The 15,959-nt window shown below is 36.9% G+C and overlaps 1 protein-coding gene across 3 annotated transcripts in view; it reads left to right on the top strand.

Moving 5' to 3' along the window:
* The first annotated feature begins 5,341 nt into the window (after nucleotides 1–5,341).
* Nucleotides 5,342–15,959, top strand: part of LOC113109117 (rap guanine nucleotide exchange factor 4) — a 54,938-nt gene continuing 44,320 nt past the window's right edge. The window contains exons 1-4 of one of the 3 annotated variants that reach the window (XM_026272674.1): nucleotides 5,342–5,508; nucleotides 8,831–8,973; nucleotides 9,176–9,264; nucleotides 10,851–10,997. In XM_026272674.1, coding sequence (XP_026128459.1) covers nucleotides 5,414–5,508; nucleotides 8,831–8,973; nucleotides 9,176–9,264; nucleotides 10,851–10,997 — 474 coding nt within the window. In that variant the 5' untranslated portion in view covers nucleotides 5,342–5,413. Of the gene's footprint in view, nucleotides 5,509–8,830; nucleotides 8,974–9,175; nucleotides 9,265–10,850; nucleotides 10,998–12,525; nucleotides 12,695–15,959 lie in introns of those variants that run through there. The other 2 variants (XM_026272673.1, XM_026272676.1) reach the window with 2 other exon arrangements.

The following is a 15,959-nucleotide window of genomic DNA, read 5'->3' as shown; positions in this document are numbered from 1 at the left end:
ATCTATCTATCTGTCTGTCTGGCTGGCTATGTGTCTGTCTGTCTGTCTGTCTGTCTGTCTGTCTGTCTGGCTATCTATCTGTCTGTCTGTTTGTCTGTCTGTCTGGCTATCTATCTGTCTGTCTGTTTGTCTGTCTGTCTGGCTATCTATCTGTCTGTTTGTCTGTCTGTCTGGCTGGCTGGCTGGCTATCTATCTGTCTGTCTGGCTGGCTGGCTATCTGTTTGTCTGTCTGTCTGGCTGGCTATGTGTCTGTCTGTCTGTCTGGCTATCTATCTGTCTGTTTGTCTGTCTGTCTGTCTGTCTGGCTGGCTATCTATCTGTCTGACTGGCTATCTATCTATCTGTCTGTCTGTCTGTCTGGCTATCTATCTACCTATCTATCTATCTATCTGTCTGTCTGTCTGTCTGTCTGGCTATCTATCTGTCTGTCTGTCTGTGTGTCTGTCTGGCTATCTGTCTGTCTGTCTGTCTGGCTGGCTGGCTATCTATCTGTCTGTCTGTCTGTGTGTCTGTCTGGCTATCTGTCTGTCTGTCTATCTGTCTGTCTGGGTATTCTGTCTGTCTGTCTGTCTGTCCGGCTATCTATCTGTCTGTATGTTTGTCCATCTATCTCAATAGTCCATTTTTATGGAATGAAACATCAAAGATTTAGATTACATAAAATAGTAGACCACATGTGAACACGTCCAACAAGTGAAGTTATATCTCGTGCACTGCATTTGATGTTTTGATTAACACAGTGATATTCACATTTTTGTGTGTCTGAAGTGTTCAGATACTTTTGGGGGACCGTATTTATAATTGTGAAGGTGAAGGTGTCAGGATCCTGCCCTGACAGCCCTGTCCATCTTGTCTCTGTTCCATGTTTCTCTGTTTGTTTTGTGTCTAAGCACATGGTTCTGTCTTTGTTTGTGTCTGCCACGTGCTCCCCTTGTCCCACCTCCTTGTTACCCCTGGTCACGCCCCCTTGTTTAGCCCTTGTCTGCTTGATTGTTTTCACCTGATCCTCATGTGTACTTTCCTATATATTGGGGTTTCTTTCCTTGTGTCTCTGCTGGTTCGTTTTGGTGTTTACCCATCTCTTAGCCTAGAATTTATCCCTTTGAGCTTGATAATTATTTTGATCTCTTATCTAGTTGTTTATATCCTTTTTGGTCTTTAGCTTTGTCTAGTTTAAAAGAAAAGGAAGTCTTTTTGTGTATTCTAATCTAGTTTTGTTTCTCATTCGATTTAAACTTTCATTTATTCTTGCTTAAGTGATTCCAGTTTTGGATTGAGTTTTGTTCTTACTCTTGGATTATAGCTTTGGTTTTCTTTTGCTTTGTTCTAATTTTGTCTTCAATTGTCTGTGTCGTTTTGAGTCTTGTTTTTGTGTATTGTCCTGTCTTGGCCCCACTCGGATTTCCTGACCACTGTACCCCACTGCCTGGAAGCAGCTCACCTCTCTCACGTGTCAAGTCTCTGGTCTTGTGAGTCTCTACCTGGCGACTAGTCTGGTGACGTTGCAGTTTCACTTGAAGCTACGAGTTTCCTGTGTCTACCTGACCCTTCCTCTGGAGCTGCCTACTCTGTGCTTGGGCCTGTGGTCATCTTGGACTGTCTCAGTGGTCATCCCTCCTGCCCGTATTGTTGTCTGCCCAGCCCATCTGTTTGAACTGTTTCACTGCAAATTCCCCAGCTGTTCCAGTCTTTGTCTTGTTAATAGAATACCCTTGTCTGCTCATTCTGCATTTGGGTCCCATTTCTTGCAGATCCCTGACAGAAGGGATATATATCTTTAAAAAAACAGTACAGTAAAAGTACTTTCAGAGAGGAATAACTCGTACTTTTAAATAATTTTGGTAATATTTTTGATATTTTATATGGTTGATGTGGTCTAGTTTTTATTGGAACTGTAAACTGTATTGCATGGTTCCAGTGCTTTGCTGATAGGGGCGTAACTGTTTTATTCCCATAATAAACCCATCTGATCCCCACCTGTGCGTGTGCTCTGCTGTGGTTTGTACACATGAGCCAGCGTGGCACAGCAGTGATTACAGGCTTGCTGCAGCATCACCTGGCAACCACGCAAGGCCCTAAAAAGCAGATTTGTTTAGGACCCCTCTTTCTTCTTTTCTGAGTGTTCCCGTCATGGCAACCTTTCATAGAAACGCTTTATGTCCACTCTGTGTCCGTCTGTTTCTCTGTCAGGTCCTGCTGATATGATCAGTGAGATGAGCAGGCTGTGCCTCTCTGACACATGAGCAGCGTATTCTTGTCAAAGTGCAGCTTTAAAATGTTTTGCCTTTGAAGCTCATTGGGGAACAAGATTTACAGAGTGGCTCAAAATCAATGATTTACGCTCATATTAAGTCTTGTGAGAGAGAGAGCACTAAAATAGGTGGACCATCCCTAGCTACAAACAAATTTATTATAAACCGTTTTTAAGTGGGTCTGTTGACTTACTTATTAACTAGGTCTTCCTTAACATCTGCAATGGTTTTTTTTCCTCTACTCTCATGTTTACATACTTGTAAGACTGGCTGATAAGGAGTCTGTTTTCAACACGCTGTAGGAGTCTGTGATCTCCTCCAGTCCTATTAATGAAAGGAAATATTTCACTATTTTAGTGTGTTCTAATATTTATGATGCACTGGTGATTTGGGCTTGCAGTGAATCATTCTGTTCAGCAGAAAACATCCACAGATGACCAGATGCCATGGGAAAGTTACTTTTAAAAGTAGTGCATTACATTATTGAGTTACTCAGCAACTAATTGCTTCCGTTGGTTACTTTTTATGTAAAGTAATGCATTATATTACTTTTGTGTTACGGTACTTTTTGTTACCTGAGTTGACCTTGCTTTTTGTTTTAAATCGCAAAATAGCCAAAGGTTATATTTTTGCTGACTGTAAAGGATGTTTTACATCATCCGTGTAATTAATAAGCCTCAGGACGTTCTGTTCATTGATTGCTGATTGGATTTTTTCAGATCTATAACATTCTAAAATAGACAGAGTGAGCATAGTAAATCTCCCGTAATCACAGAATGACTGAACCTGTGGAATACATCAAAAGACTGAAGATTCTCTCAAATGTCAAATCTTTACAGGAACTTAGTGATTTTAAAGGTAGCTTACTCTCACGTCTGAATGAGCTGTTGATTCAATGCAACAGCTATTACTGGGTGTTTGAGAGCTGCTTGCAGTAAATCACGCTGGTTCCTCTATGAGCCTGCTGAATCAGCAACTTCACATCTTTACTTTTAGAACAGCCCCCAATTGGAGCCGTTTAATTTGCAAATCAGATTAAATGCTGAGCAAAGGGATTTCGTTTTTTAAGCATTAAGAATGCAAATGAATAATTATAAATTGTTGCACCCAAAAATGCATTATTATTTTTGCCTCTGGTATTGATTTTTTTTTTTTTACTGCTATTTTAAAGATTGTATTATTATTGTTTAAATAAAATAAACAATTCTTAAAAACACCAAATATTTTGAGGTTCTAATTATAGGTTCAGCTTGAAAGCGTTGCTCCGGGAAATAGCCTGCAGTAAACAAAGAAAGATAAATCACAGGTTAAGTTCTTGCAGTAAACACAGACTTCTTGCAGATAAAATGGTATTTTAAAGCCCATCATCTGAGCATTGCTTAAATAAATGAATACTAGTCTGGACCTTGTTTTCCAGCTCAGAGCACAACAGAGGTGTTGCCTCCTGGTGGACTCGTGACACAATGACGTCACATTCACTGTTCAGACTGACCATGTGCAAATGAGAGCTTGATATGAAAGTAATAGCAAGCAACCTACACTTTACTAATAGGTACATTAATAACACTCAACATAATTAACACATAAAGTAAAAGATTTAAAGTTCTGCTGTTTTCGCAGACATGAAACTGTGAACTCACAAATGTTTGATCCTTACAGTCAATATCTTCTTTTGTTCATCTGTTACCAAGGATACAGTCAGAGGAATGTGGAGCATTCATGTTCAAAGCTCATTTTCTTTCTAACTCCGCTTCTGTAAATCACTGATTCTGTCCGTGGGGAACATTAGGAAATGAGACTGATGACTGTATTTTTGTTTAAATATGATTTTGTCCTAAACTCTCTCCGGCCCTCCCTGCAGGGCTGTTTCCTCTCAGATGCTGACTGGACATCTTTATAATGAGACAGAGGTACAGCACGTTAATGTGCTCGTGTCTGGAATTTCTGACTGCAGAAAACAGAGAAACACCCATTTTCCTAGAGTTACACCCACTTACACTGGCTTTACACTGCATGATGTCAGGATAGCATGAACTGCGACACTCACATGCACTCAACGCTGTTTCTAGCTCACGGAGAACCTGTTGTCTGACTGCAGAGTCCCTTCAACATAACACTGTGCCTTTAAATGTTTCTATGTTCTGCTTTATTTCTAGCCAAGTGCTATCTTTGTTCAAGCTTCTCTCAATAAATGAATGAATACATTATTAACAAACAATTGCAAATACACTAAACACAATTAAGGCAGTATTAAAAAAGCATCTGTTGTGAAAAGTCTCATTGGGTCATATATCAACATATTAAATATGGTAAATGGAAAATTTCTAAATGACCAATATGATCAAAACTATGCTGAAAACCTGTTGACAGTTTATACTTTTTTTTTTTCAAGTAAAAGGCATTTTAATGTAAACAAAAAAAGTCCACCTTCTGGTAATGGTTCACATGTATTTTTGTTGTGAAATCCTTAATTATTTTTCATAGAAGTAAACACATCTTCACAGTTTTACTAATATTGGACTGAATATGCAATATCAAATATACGTCAGGCTTTACTAAGGAAAGTTTGTTTGTACATCTGTTAATAACCATTGTACTTCAATACAAAGCCTGATGTATAAAAAATATGTTACAAAACATACACATATAGCCTATATATACAGAAGTTATATACAGTATATATTGAAAACATGCTGTTGCATTTTCTTTTATATTTTATTTAAAATTTCAATAAACTGTTCAAATAAAAATATATTGTTGTACAGCTGCTGTACAACAATATATTTTTATTTGAACAGTTTATTGAAATTTTAAATAAAATATAAAAGAAAATGCAACAGCATTTGAGGCAAACGATTAATCGCGATTAATCGCGTCCAAAATAAAAGTTTGTTTACATAATGTATATAAATATAAGATTTTTAATATAGGCTATATATGCATGTGTGAATGTATATACACAGTAGCCTAATAAATATACATAGTACACACGATTTTATTTGGGATGCGATTAATAGTGAAAAAACTTTGACAGCCTTAATTGTAAACCTTCCAGCGCTTGTGACAACTAGCCCCGGTGTGTTTCTGCGCTGTGTGGGCGGCAGCAGCATCGCTCAGTCACACTCAAACTCGCTCGCTCTCAGTAAAGTCACATCTGCTCATGATCAGGTGCATGATTTCACAGAAGATGGTCGCGGCACACACCTCCAGCCACCCGTCCGCTTCTGCTGAGTGGATCATCTGTCTGGATAAGAGGTAGGCTACCATCATTTACCCTGCACAAACTTCATTCATCCGTCCTAATGATGTTGTTCTGGGCTACCTTCAGCAATCATTTTTACACAGCAGCGCCTCATGCAAAAGACGTCTCAAGCTGATTTGATTTGCTAACAATATTAGAATGCGATCGTCAGTGTGATTGATGTAGCTGGAATAGACGGATTCATTGCAAGCTTCACGTCTTCCGCTGCTTTGACTGTGAATGCAGTAGATGTTGAACAGAAGTGCACTGAGTCTCAGTGTAGTTTGTGAAGGCTTGTTTGTCACCTGGAGGAGGTCACCAGTGCTGCAGTGCTTGTGTTACTGCAGACAAATGAAGAGACACTTTCTGCGTGAAGGGCTTCAGTAACCAGACCAAACTTAAAGGAACAGTCCACCCCAAAATACAAATCCATTCACCCTCATGTCATACCAAACCCCTACATGTGTGTTTCTTCAGAGGAACTCAGATGGAGAAGTTTATCAGAATGTCCATGATGCTTTTTTTTTCATTATATTAATGGAATTCAGACTGAACGAGGCGATCATTTGTACAAATTATCTTAAACCACTCCTTTTATATGCATTACTTTTACAATGTCTTTATATACTTTCTGAAGCTTGAAATCTTGGTTGCATGGACTTTCAATGGATGGTCAACAATGAAAAGAGAATATCACAAATGGCTCCATCCGTGTTCCCAAGATGAATGAAAGACCTTGGGTTTGGAATGACATGGGTCAGTAAATGATGACAGAAAATTATGTCACTTTTAGGTGAACTATCCCTTTAAATTAGTCTGTACTGATTTTGCACAACTTAAAATTTAAAGCACAACTTGCATATTAATTATACATTTTTGGTGCTAATTTAACATTTTGCCCACTGGTCTTCCGTGGAAGAAACATATAGATTTATAATAATACAAAGGTTAATGATGACAGAACATTTTTGGGTGAACGATCTCTTGAAGAATTAAAAATTGTTACACATTAGATTTTCATTGGTAGTAATGGCAATCGTCTGCCCGTGATAGCCTAGATACAGGACATCTAGAATATATCCAAGACTTTAAAGCAGTTAACAATCATTACAGTCTCGTTATCAAAGATAGAGCAGTGATGTGTGTGTAATGTGTTTATGACACACCTGTCTCCATCTCGCTGTAGATCAATATTTACACACCTAAAGCAGATGTGCCAGTACTCATCTCTCTCCATTCCTGTCTTTGTCTCATTTCACCTGACATTGTTTTGATGGAGACATAGATGCATATGGATGGTCCCGGTGTGTTTAGTGTAGCTGTGTTTGATTCGACACATTGACTGCTGTTTGAATTAAATGAACGTCATCAGTTAAACTACTGAGGCTGAAAGTGATTTCAAAATGCAGGTCTTGAATTAAGATTGAGAAGAACTTGAGAGGAATTTGAGGATCTCCACAGATGCCCTGAAGCTAGGAGTTTTTTTTTTTTAATCATTAACCCTTTAGTTGCTATGGAGAGAATTTGTATTCGTACTGTGTTGTTCTGATGAAAAGCTTTGGGTTAAACATCTTGGCCACTTTTAAAGTGTTATTTAGGTTTTGATGTGGAACTGTTTGCATAGTAAATGGACTTTGTCTGCGTTAAACACCCTCAGACATGATCACATGTTGTTTGCACAGGTGTGCATGACTCTAAGTAGACATGTGCAGTTTAAGGAAGACACCTTTTTAAAAATAAAGTCTTAATTTTCAGCTTTAATCTTATATTTAATATGTTAGTTTTTAAACTGCATGTAGTTTTAGGTTCAGTCTGTTCGCTGACTGTCAGATGCGTAGTGCACACTAATCAGGGAAAGGAAGGGCAGTTTTATATCACTGGAAATAAAATTGCATTAACAAGATTGATAAGCTTTGTAGACCCTAATTTCAAAGCTTTTGCCAGATTTAAATTTTATGTCGATATTCAAAATTCTGGCTATGCTTGACTGGTCATGCCATTTTCTGGGTGAAACTCTATGGTCACACAAACATCGCCCTCTTTAGTTTGAAAGACATGTCGAGGCTGCAGGGTTTTGCTTGACTTGCTCTGTGATTGTGTGAGGTGTTACTTCGCCGATACTGTCAATATCCCATTACTCCACAGTGCTTAAACCTTAAATATTCACGTGTGATCGATCTCGGTGTATTTCTGCTGGGCCAGAGCGGTTGCATTAAAGAGTGCTTACAGTATCTGCATTGCATTGGCCATTGTTCAAACCGCTAGATTTGTGTCTCATAGTGCCTCATGGTTTACTCTTTTGTATGAATTGGTGTTTTTTCTCTGGGGTGCTGCTGAATAAACCAGATATTGAACTGCTTCAGTTGACAGTAGTCAAGTGTCCCCTAAACATTTATAAACCCTCAAATGATCTTGCTGGGTTCATTTAGCTCAGTGCATAAGCACAGAGTAGTACACAGATTAAAGCAGGGTACAACGTGGCTAAAGGTGCGCTGCGATAAAATGCACTTTTTTTTTTAAATCAATAGTTGGCATAAAAACTCGGTTTGGCTGATCCTTGACACAATTGCGAACAGTTGCATGAAGTTGATTGTAAGCTCATTTGAGCTATTATTTAATGCTTTGTTAAGGTCCAGATGATTATTTTTTTTAGATTATTACTGTAAATCAACCGTTTGTCAATAACAGAAGTAATTGCACTTGAGGTAATACATTGGGATATAATGAAACCATCATATAATCATGTAATCACAATAGATTCATTGTTACTACTGAAGACATATTAAATTATCAAGGGATCTCCTCCAAGCCTTAAAAAAAATCTGTATTCATAAATATACAAAAATATTTACAAAAAATATTCATAATATACATAAAATGCTTTTATGTATTGAAATAACAGAAAATAGTACAAACTTAAGTTTTGAACAATTGTTAACTTAGTGTGCAAAACACATTACTTTATTATGTTTACAAATAATGTTTGTATAAATATTGGGTGAGTTTTGCCTTGATTGTGTGGGGTAAAAGGCCTCCTCATCATAGATATATTTTTTTTATTGTTGTTTTGTTTTTTACCAAAACAAATCACTTTCAATTTATTTTAAGAACACAGAGTGTGTTGCTGTATTCGTTTGTCTGCAATCAATCAAACACTATAGGAATACTGAAAAGCATATATTCTTTAAGGCATGCCTTTAGCTCGGTTGTACCCTGTGTGCTCTGGTTAATAATCAGACTTCTAAACAGACCAGCTCCACCATAGTACAAAACACACACACACACACACACACACAAAAGCCAAAGGCCTTGAGAGCAGTGTTTCTGTGTATGCAGACCGGAGGAGCGTTCGGGGGAGGATGTGGACATCATCTTGGCCCGTCTGAAAAGAGTGAAGGCCTTTGAGAAGTTCCACCCTTCTCTACTTCAGCAGATCTGTCTGCGTGGCTTCTGCGAGTGTCTGGAGAAAGGCATCACACGTCAGTCCAACACACACACACACACACTCACACACACAGGCCTACATATGATGTGAAAACATTGTTTGTTGACAGATTTACTTCACACATGGATGCATCGTGACTGGGTCTAGTGTAATGATGTGATTTTTTCAATAGGGCACTACCTTCTCTCCATCTGTGTGTGTGTGTGTGTGTGTGTGTGTGTGTGTGTGTGTGTTAGTGTACAGGCAGGGTGACATTGGCACTAACTGGTACACCGTCCTGTCCGGTTCCCTAGATGTCAAAGTCTCAGAAACTGCAAACCATCAGGTACGGTGTCATGTCAGTTCTGTGTTTAAATGATGGTGAACAGAGCTTATCCTGGGTCTGAACTATCACAGAAGTTATTATATAATACATGTTAGTCCTTTTATCAATGTGCATCATTTAACTTCATATGTTTCAGAATCCTGAATATCACCACATGACAAATTAATAACTTTGATTGATAATGATCTATACAACTACAATCAATATATCCAGCTTTATTCTCATGCAAACAGTACCCTTGTTTAGTATTTACTAGATGTGACCCTTGAGCACAAAACCAGTCATAAGGGTTTCTGAAAGCTGAATAAATAATCTTTCCATTGGTGTATGGTTTGTTATGATAGGACAATATTTGGCTGAGATACAACTATTTGAAAATCTGAAATCTGAGGGTGCAAAATCATCAGAATACTGAGAAAATCACCTTTAAAGTTGTTCAAATGAAGTTCTTCCAAAATTAAGTTTTGATATATTTACTGTAGAAAATTTACAAAATATCTTCATGGAACATAAGTTTTACTAAATATTGATTATTTTGGCATAAAAGAACAATCAATAATTTTACACACATGGAATGTATTGTTGGTTATTGCTATAAATATACCCCAGCAACAAGACAGCGTTTGTGCTCCAGGGTCACAAAGAAAATCTTAACTGCTTGAGGGCTGCAAATGTATATTGTTGCAAAATGTAAACTATATTATCTAACAGCTCGTCTGCAAACTTATCTGCATATGTACAGCACACTTCAAGAAATATGAACCATAAAGCAAATCTGACACTGCTTGATCGCCTGTATTGCTGTAAATGTAAACTCTATTATAACATAGCTCTAATCTGCTAAATCTGACTATAATGCATGAATATATTAAAATATTATAAATATTAGCAACATGATCTTTTTGTAAAGCTGTGTAAATCTTGCCATATAAAGCACTATATAAATACATTTCACTTGTTAATAGAACATACGCATTCTCACACATTCACTACTGTTCATCAAGGACAGTTATATAAATCATCATTTACATAACTGTTATTACATCACATTAACGGGTCTCCTTAGACGTGCAGTATCTCACCTAAAAGGAGTTATATTTAGGTACAAGACAATTATGAGCGGAGATAAGCTTACAGTTTCAACTCTTCAGTGTCAGCTCAGTTCTGTTCAGTTTGCTGAATGTCCCTCATTTGTCTCTCCGTTCTTTAGCACTTGCTTTTTGTTCTCTGTGCAAAAAATTACCAAAAAAAAAACCTTAACTGGAATTATTTTTTAGTTGCTAAGTAGAATCTGAACTGGAACTAGACTCAGTAAACTGCTTATTATTCCCATCCCAAGTGAAAGCGAATATGATCTTACAGTATATTCCACTGCATATTGAGTGCAGGTTTTTATTATGGACAGTAGCAGAAACCTAGAGCAACTCCTAAGCGATCTGCGTCTTCTGTTACAAACCTTAGGGACAACTGAGCTGACCTCTCTCTTTCCCTGTGTGTGTGGTCCTTGACTGTGGCTCCTCTCTTCTCTTCTCATCTCGTCCTCTCTGAAAGAGTTGGCTCTGATCTGTGTCTCTCTTCATGTTAAGGATGCTGTCACTATCTGTACGCTGGGCATCGGCACGGCTTTCGGGGAGTCTATTCTGGACAACACGCCGCGCCACGCCACAATCGTCACCCGAGAGTTCAGTGAACTTCTGCGGATTGAGCAGAGGGACTTTAGGAGCCTGTGGGAGGTGGGACAGTTTACTGACGCCTATATGAACAACCACCATTGAAGGTGTATGCATATGTTTCGTTGAATTTATTGTCTAAATTAGGCAAGTGGAAACTTGAATATTGGTAAAATACATTTTAGCATACTTTTAAAAAGAGTGCTTATTATGGAAGTAATACACTTTAATATAACAATAAACTTACAGTAAGGTCTTATATTATATTAAAGTGCTTAACTTAACTTAATTAAATGCTATTAGTTCAACTTAGTGTTTTTGGACCTATGTATATTTTTTTCATTTATTTGTCAAATGTATTTGTAATTACACATTTGTAATGATTAAGTTGCATTTTTATACATACATATACATATACATACATATATATATATATATATATATATATATATATATATATATATATATATATACACATATATATATATATATATATATATATATATATAAACATAGGTGGACGTATGTATGTGTGTATATATTAACCTTAAATGTAATATCAAATAACACGCTACAGTTGAAACTAATCAAGTCATTTAAATGTTCTTTTTTTCCACATGGACAGCCATATAAAAACAATAATGAATTGAATTGAATTTGAATTGACAGTCCCAACCTATTGTTACAGAAAGTAAGAAAATAGGATGGTTTTGTGATGCCAGACATTTCACTTCATACCCAACTCTACACTGTGCCTACGAGCTGCAACTTATGCACAGAGTGATGTATTTTAGCTGCTTTCCCCTCAGTGGGCAGCAGGGGGCAGCAGGGGGCAGTGATGTTCTGTTCTCTGGTCTCAATGCAGCAGATAAAGAGCCAGAAGTCAGGCGCCAGTAGGAGACCTAAGCACACTTCCAATGGGGCTAGATACGGATTAAAACAGCCTTAAAATAAGCTAAAATAGCTAAACATGAAGATGTCTTATCCCATTCTCACAAGCCATTGGAAAAGACATGCAAATTCATAGGCCATGAAGAACATTTGGTTATTAAAACGTCTGTAATTATGGAATGTAACTGTTTAAATGTACTTAAAATTGATTTATTTAGTTATTTTATTATACTGCATATCCTTGTTTCTGAAGTAGGCAGATTTATCCTTACAGCAGCTCCCAAAATATTTGAGTTTACTTGGTTTTGAAAATATGATCTTAAAAGGTCTTGAATAATGGAAGGCCTCACAGTCAGAAAGGGCGAGAAATACTGCTTTAGGGTCATGCTATAACTGTATATTTTCTGTAGAGGGGATTTTAGGGGGATATTAGGCATGTTGTGCTCCCTTCCCAACACTTTTCTATCACTTAGAAACACAACAGATGAAGAAGAGTTTTTTGTCCTTTTCAGTCTTTGGCAGAAGAGGCAGCAGTGCTTCTGCTCTTCAGGGCCGTGGGTTTATTTCTATCTTAGTCTTTCATTCCCTCGTTATGTTCCTTTTGGCTCGTGGGCAATCAGAAATCGTGGGCCTGATGGGAAGCTTTTACTGGAGCAGGTCAGAGAAGGACAGAGCAGCCCGGAGCTACACCAGAATGAGAGGAAGACAGGAGAGAGAAACAAAAATAGAGGAAAGGAAGGAGAAGGCTGAGGAAAGATATCAAGACAGACTGTCCCTCTGCTGTGTGTGTGTGTGTGTGTGTGTGTGTGTGTGTGAAGCGCACTGGGAAGCGTAGAGGACCAACAGAAGTTATCTGCTTTAACTCTAAGGTGATCTCTTAACTCATTATTTCTGTTTCTGGCTGGCTGCAGTTATACTCTATCTATAATCTAATCTTTTATAAAGATATATAAGTATGTATGGCTGTTCTGATGTGGTGATTCCTGCTTATTTGAAAATGAGTACAGTCCAAGTTAGTGTAGGGTTAAGCTTATGTGCATTTTTTTTAATCTGAAAGACACAGTAGACAGGTTTTATAAACATGCGAATCTGCTCTGCATTGAGATTTTACAGCAGTGCACATTTGAAACAAAACACTTCTGTATTTGACAGTCAACTGTGGTAGTGTTGTTTGATAGTTTTGTGAGTACAGTAGAGTAGATACACTCACACAATGGCACACACTCGTCTAACGGAGTTAAAAGTGCAGGTGATTGTGGGCTGTCTGTCATGTTGTGCTGATTGGATTGAATGCATGTCTGTGTGCTAAGCTCCTGAACAGATCAGTGAAGCATCATGGTGTTGTGTGATAGAGAGAGGTCACTCTATGGTCACTGTAGCTCTAGTTATTATACCATTATCATAATGACATGATTATAAAAACACAAATGTTTCGATACATAACACACAGGTTTCAGTAACACTTACGTGCAGTTCTCACTGGTTGTTTATTAGCATGTGTAAGAGCTGAGGTTAAAGCGATTCTGTTCAATCCGTCAAACTGACCTCATTTGAGAAGGAATGGCATTCGGCGAGGAAGTACATTTACAGATTATTTAAGGACCATTTATTTTTTCTGTGGATAAACTTGCAAGGTTTAATTGTTCACCTCGATACTAACCATGTGCGTTAACAAAATTGATACTGCCGGCACAATTCATTGAATTTCTAATCGCGATTACAATTATGGATGCCATAATTACGTACAGTAATCATTCAAAGTCCAATTATGTTATTCGGTGTGCTTAAGATGCAGTTTTTCTTTCCACATGTTATCGTAAGGGGTTTTCTATGGTTTTAGTTTTAGTAAAACAGTATAATACCATTCATATATATATATATACATATATACATATATGACATTTGAAGCTTTATTCCAATTCAAAAGCACTAAAAGTTTTTCAGTTACAGTGTTTTTAGCTTATTTATTTTCATATAAAAATGCGGCATGCCGTTGCCTCAAACAATGGTATAAACATCATTCAATGTAATTTGTGATAACCATAATGAATAATCGCAGTTACAATTTCAAGGGAATAATAAACGATTATGATCTTTGTCATAATCTCTCAGCCCTAATTTACAGACTTTTGTGTACAGACAGTTTACATGAACAAAAATAGCAAATGACTGCTCAGATGCTTTCTGACTCCTTTCCGTTTACAGTTATAGATCTGTTTCCCTCTGCTGATGGGAAAGAGAGGTGTGTTTGTGTGTGTTTGTAGTGTAATGCTGGGTCACTGGGTGGGTTGCACAGAGAGCTGACTAACAGGAAACCAGAGAGACACTGAGTAGACGTCTGTGTGTGTGTTTAGGGGGATTTTGGGATGGGCAGGATGACCATGTTCCCATCCCACCCACACCAGCTTACACCCATCTATTATAACCACACACTATATATGCAAAGATACAACACAAAGGTTCTATAATGTGATTTTGAGCTTTTGAAGTATTTTAAATCATCATTACACTTAATCTGAATGTGATTTAGATACTTGTTAGTAATAAACTGGTATGGCAAAAGGAATACAGATCTGGTTCCCAAATCACTTCATGTCAATGAATTTCTTTAAATTTCTTCACTTAATTCTTCAAAATGTCACTATCCAAAATCAAAAAAAATGTTGGTTACATTCACGTCTGTTGTCCACAGAGTGCCGTCAATGGGAACCGAAACTGTCTAATTATAACATTCTTCACACTATTTTCTTTTGTCATACAGGATTGGAATGACATGAGCTCAGTAAATGATGACAGAATTTACAGAATTCTAAGCATAAAATTACCATAATTTTTTTTTGTATACTGGATTCTCTGAAAAACAATCCTACAGACAGTACAGTGTATAAATTATGTTATACTGTATAATAAATTATATTTTTTTTATGGTAAAACACTATAAAAATTTTACTGTAAATACAAAATTGGCTTTACTGGCTAATGCAATGTTCCCTTAATCTCTACAATGAAAAATTGTAATAGATCTAATGGGACATTTTATTTAATTTTGCATAATAATATACTAAAATACTTGAAATACTATTAAATGTTTTTCGGAAGTTAAAAAGTCATCCTTTTTTCATACAAACATAAATTGACAATCCCAGAAGTATCGGTGTGTCACTTCAAGTTCAGAAAAGTAATTTCTTATCAGTTATGTGCATGAGGGTTTTATGTTACATCTTATGTTGTTAAATTAATGTTTATTGCATTATTTAAGTATGATGTGTGTTACCATGATGGTGTTTTGTATTTGTGTAAATGGCACTTCTGTATATTAATATTTGCCTCATCTTGCTGTAATACTTGTGATTAATTTATATTTTTCATGTGAGTTTTTCTTACCTTTATTTTTAAGTTGAATGTCGGTATATAATAAATGCTAAAATATTTTAGTAAATAGTACAGCACTGTAAATTTAAGTTAAATATATATTACTTAAAATGCTGCTACCATATTTTCTATGGTAAAGTTAAATGCTTTGATATTATGACTGATTAATTATAGAATAAATAATTTATTGTGATAACCAATATGTTGGCCAACATAACATTGATCTTGGTCAATACATAGTGAATCTCCAACTTATATTTATTTCTATATATAATTATCATTAATTACCAGTATAACAATGTTATAAATAGTACCTGGTGTTCCTGTTTTGGCTGCTCATTGGCATTTAGAGGAAACCGTATTCATATAGATAAAAGACAGCTTTGGCAGAAACCAGCAGCACCTGTAAGAAACTCATTTCTATTTCAAAGCTGAAGCTCTGTGCTGGGTAATTGTGATTTTTGTTTGAATGACAGTGGTCTCTTTTGAAGCAGCATGTCTCTGTGCCTTTATAGAGGGACAGCTGGTCTTTAATCTGAGACAAACACAGATCCTATCACAGCGCAGACCTCTGCCTGTCTCTGAATTAAACTCCACTGCATACGCAGGCTTTGCTGCTCCACTATTTTTTATCCAAGGTCTTTGACTGTTTGGAGGTGGGTTACTTCACGCCAAGATATCCTCCCAGATCAAGCAGTTTGTGTGTGAGCGTTTTGTTTTCAGATGGCATTACTGGATGTGTCTGGAAGGGCTGTTAATATT

Source organism: Carassius auratus, chromosome 9 (assembly GCF_003368295.1).
Source record: "Carassius auratus strain Wakin chromosome 9, ASM336829v1, whole genome shotgun sequence".
NCBI lineage: Eukaryota > Metazoa > Chordata > Actinopteri > Cypriniformes > Cyprinidae > Carassius > Carassius auratus.
The sequence above is the reverse complement of the archived record's forward strand: the minus strand, read 5'-3'. Positions and strand labels throughout refer to the sequence as shown.